The 4,454-nt window shown below is 40.7% G+C and overlaps 1 protein-coding gene across 1 annotated transcript; it reads right to left on the bottom strand.

Moving 5' to 3' along the window:
* Window positions 1–704: 704 nt before the first annotated feature.
* LOC137937051 (formate dehydrogenase, mitochondrial) lies at window positions 705–3,824 on the bottom strand. The gene is made up of 6 exons (XM_068782085.1): window positions 3,645–3,824; window positions 2,849–3,020; window positions 1,980–2,520; window positions 1,778–1,902; window positions 1,198–1,310; window positions 705–1,113 (listed from the first exon to the last, which is right to left on the bottom strand). The coding sequence occupies exons 1-6, from the start codon at window positions 3,735–3,737 to the stop codon at window positions 1,000–1,002; spliced, it is 1,158 nt and encodes a 385-aa protein (XP_068638186.1). The 5' UTR covers window positions 3,738–3,824; the 3' UTR covers window positions 705–999.
* Window positions 3,825–4,454: the final 630 nt, after the last annotated feature.

Consider the following 4,454-nt stretch of genomic DNA (forward strand, 5'->3'; position numbering starts at 1 on the left):
TCGGGTCAATGGTCAGTGGGGAGAGTAAGGGCGACCATTTTATCAGAGTGTTTGAGGAAATGAAATATCCATTCTCCTGGTCGGAGGAAAGAGTAGGATGGAGATGAATGGAGGTGCAATATTTCGCAGAACCAGGGGGCGATGGATTGTGGGCAAGGTGGTTGGTTGTAGGTGGTGATGATAAGAGACAAAGAAAGTAGTTTTTCGCGTTCCATCTTGAGGGAAAAGGGGATAAATATCCAAGGTGGTGGCAGTAGGCACTGCTGTTGAATTTCTTGTTGGGAGAAGTTAGGTGGTTGAGTGGGTGGGATATTCTGTAGTGTTGTTGTGTTAGAGTGGAGAGGGGGAAATCGGAGGATGGGCGTTGCGGAGGTTGGTATGGCCGGAACTGGTGGTGGTGTGGAGTCTTTTGCTGCTTAGACGTAATGTCTTCCATGTTCCAGTTGGCAAGCAGAGGATTACTAGGGGGTTTGCAGTATCATGTTCTGGAGCCTTACCCTCTTAGGCGTGATCAAATACGTGTGTGATAATGGCGAAGGAACAGAAATTGGTACTGTTTTTATTGTATTCAATTCATTTGATTTTGCACATCTCCTTCCCGGCCACATTCACGCAAGTCAGGGTGAAAGCAGACTACTTGAATCTGTTCTTCGCAAGAGTGTTTTAAAATTTAAATAAAAGAAAATGAGAACGTGTGTTAAAAATAAGAAAACCACTCTACAGTAGCATGAAGTTGAATCACTTGACATGCAACTGTAAATCATTTAACAGGCTAAAATGGATAAAATCAAAACGCGCAAATGCACAATTGCAGCCTGTAATTAACAAAACAGGAGTTCAGAATTCAGAGCCCTTGACTCATGAAACGGAAACTCTTGTTAAGACACTTTAAATCCTTACAGCCGCCCGTTGATAGTCACATGACCCACCTTATTGAAGCGGCTTATTTTAGTTTATAATATAAACCCACACGCAAGCTTATGAAAGGTAAGACAGAATTTAAAGGTATTGGCTGGCCAATTTCCCTTCCTTGACGATGTAATGTTGAGGAGGGAAATCTTCTCCCTTGAAGTATTTGTCCAACATGTCTTTGACTCCCGCGGCATAGCGCAACTGCACAGCATATCATTATATAACCCATCAAGAGTCTAGTCTGTAATCGCCTCAAAAACAGACCAAGAGAGAAAGTTAACTAGCCTGAGCGTCAATGGTTGTGCCAGATATATGAGGCGTCATTGCATGGTTTGGCATGTATCTCCATATATGGTCTTTGGGAGCTGGTTGAGGAGACCACACATCCCCACTGTAACCTGCAAATTTTGGAAAAGATATAAAGGGCGTTGGATCTGTTGAAGAAATTTTTCTACAGCCTACGAAACAGGATGTCGAGTGAACTCATTTATCCCCTTGTGAATATGTCCAATTTTGGTACCAAACCCACCCCCATATAAAAGACAGGAAGATGCCAATGGTGAAGTACTAAAATACGGGAAGTTTTCCAAGTTCAAATTTGTTAGTGTAGACCAATAAGGTTAATCCCCGGTGAGAGAATGGAAGGAGCCCATTTAAGGAACGATGGGTCTTATCTATCTTCTCTATTTGATCCTGAGTGGGACCTATTCACGTGGAAGCCAGTAAGTCCCACTAGGAGACCAATCACGTGGGAGCAAAATGGGTCCAACTGTACCACAAATAACCTATAAATGCCCAATCCAAACGATAAGAAGCAACAAATGAGGGATGTGAGTGACCTGCCATGTATCTCACATTCAATTACCTGCAATGTGCCCACTTGAACAAGCATCGGCAACAGCCTGGGTATCCATGATGGCTCCTCGAGCATTATTCACAATAAGAACTCCCTTCTTCAGCTTTGCAATCCTTGCGCTGTCAAACATCCCTCTGCCAAAAAATAATAATAATTTTATGTAGATAAGCTATATATAGAATTTGTAGAATCACAAATAATAATTCCTTACCTGGTTTTCTCGGTGAGAGGCATGTTAATAACAATAATGTCACACTTAGGAAGCATTTTATCGACATCCTCTTCAAACTTTGCACCTAACTGGTTCTCCAATTCTGGGTCCATCTTGATCCGATCATGATAGAGGAGATTACAGTTGAAGGGCTTCAACCGTTGCAATAGAAGTTTGCCAATGCGCCCTGCACCAACTGTTCCCACTGTTTTTCCCTCCAGATCATAAGCTCTGTGAGCAATAGCTGCCACATTCCAATCTCCAGAAATCACTTGCTGATATCCAGGTACGAAATTGCGAACAAGGATGAGAATCCTCATCAGCTCATCTTCAGCAACTGAAACCACGTTGCTTCCAGTAACCTCAGCAACAGTTAATCCAGCCTCAGCTGCAGCTTTTAAGTCAATATGGTCCGAACCAATTCCTGCAGTGAGAAGCAGTTGCAAGTTTTTGGCTTTCTTGATTCGTTCTGCTGTTACATAGGCTGGATGGAAAGGCGTGCTTATGAGCACATGCAGATCAGGAATATGCTTTTCCAGCTCTGTATTGGAAAATTAACGTATCCTATGTGAGTTAAAATACAAACAGTTTTCAATAATTAAAACACAAAGTAACAAGTTGGAGCAAGCGGTGAATAAGGATAATGAGCGTTTAGCTTTCTTCTCACATCTAATGAAATTGAATCTATCACTTAATTGATAACTTACTAATATAACTAGCAAACAGTAAGTAAATTGGAGGTATTGTAGTCTATTCTCATGAGTGCTGACAAACTATCGGGCAACAAACTATCATGCTAATAATGCATTTGATTCAAGATGTTTAAATTGTGAAAAGAGTACATATCAACAATGATTAAACGTACTAACCACAAGTAGGTCCTTCCTTGTCATCAGTAACAATGTATTGATGGCCCTGTGATTCTAGCCAGTCGCGTATGCCCAAAGCTCCCTCTGCACATCCAACGAAATTGGGATTCATTGAAGCATATTCGTTGGCTTTGTAGAACACTCCCACAATCTTCTTACTCCCCGGTGAGGCCTGCGTTTGTGAACGAGACATTTAATTACCAAACCTAACATTGCATTAGGTTTAAAAGGGAATATTAACTATGAAGAAGAAATGACCCAGTTTTGGACATTGCTACTGCTAATACCGCATTTTACTGTTAGATCCAAGTATAAAATATGTGTCATAGCTGCTCCGTCAACTGTTCCAATCTAAACGATGTTCGTAGATCTATTAGTGGTCAAACTAGTAAATAGTTAAGGAAAAAAGTCATGTAGTTCGGACCACCAATGCATTAGCCACAAATAATCCTACATGCTAAGCTTAATTGAGCGCTTAAAATGGCTACCAGAACTAAAATGGCTCCAGACTCAGTAATTCGTGCTACAATCACCGCATCCGAATAGGTTACGTTGTTTGCAGTGCTTATCTCCCCAATATACACAGAAAAGCTCGATCTACAAACAAAACCTCAACCAGAAATTAATAATAAAGTATGTCCAAAATGTAAAGATCTGCTTCTTCCACTCCCTAGCATTCAACTTTGCTACAAAGCAGACGATCGGGGCTGCTTAAGAGTAAGTAAAGTCGATAAACTAAATAGTAGAAATGACAGACAAATTTAAAAAGAAATACTAAAACAAATAAGAGAGGTACATGAAGTTGTCTGGTGAAAATCGAAGGACCCGAGACGGAAGAAGCAGGGAGGAGCGATTTGATAGCGGTGGTAGCAACTTTCTTCATCGCCATATTGGTTTCGAAATTGGAGCGCTTCCGCCGGGATAACCGATGGAGACCAAAAGAGAAGGGAAGTTGAACAGTCCAGAGAGTGCCGACAGCGAGGTCTGCATAAGCAAATATCAAACCATATTTATAGGCAAAAGACGCGCCGAGTGGTAGGCGTAGAGGAATTGGATTAGCGTTACTTTCCGAGTCTGATCCACTAGAGCGTGACGTAGACCATATCGACGTGTCCTGTCCAAGTTCGCTGTCACTGCTGGCCCCTTGGGATTCACGTGACTACATTCCACCAGATGATTTGCACGCACAGCCGCCGCAATTATTTCCCGTAATGACTCCCGAGTAGGCACTGGTTCAACTTTAACAGATGACCGATTCAAGTGATCCAATCCGGGGTATGAGTTTTACATTTTACGGCGTAGGTTTAAGACGGAAAAATACTCCGTCAGAACCGTTTGCGACACGTAGATTTTATACATTTAATATCTTTTACAAAAATAAAAAAATAATAATAATAATATAATCTTATAAATTTATTTCAAAGATAAAATAAAAATTTAAATTTAAATGCATTTTATACTCATAAATCTCCAATAGATAAAATAAATGGAATAATATTATAGAATATTTATGATATATAGAGATTCGTTTGCGTTACAGGTAAATCAAGGAAAAAAAAAACTCGCTATTGGGCCTAAGAAGGCAGAAAGAGGACTTGAGATGAAA

This window comes from Aristolochia californica, unplaced genomic scaffold, assembly GCF_029961685.1.
Source record: "Aristolochia californica isolate CCGP_79_NKW_82.1479 unplaced genomic scaffold, dmAriCali1.0.hap1 SCAF_7, whole genome shotgun sequence".
NCBI classification, from domain to species: domain Eukaryota; kingdom Viridiplantae; phylum Streptophyta; class Magnoliopsida; order Piperales; family Aristolochiaceae; genus Aristolochia; species Aristolochia californica.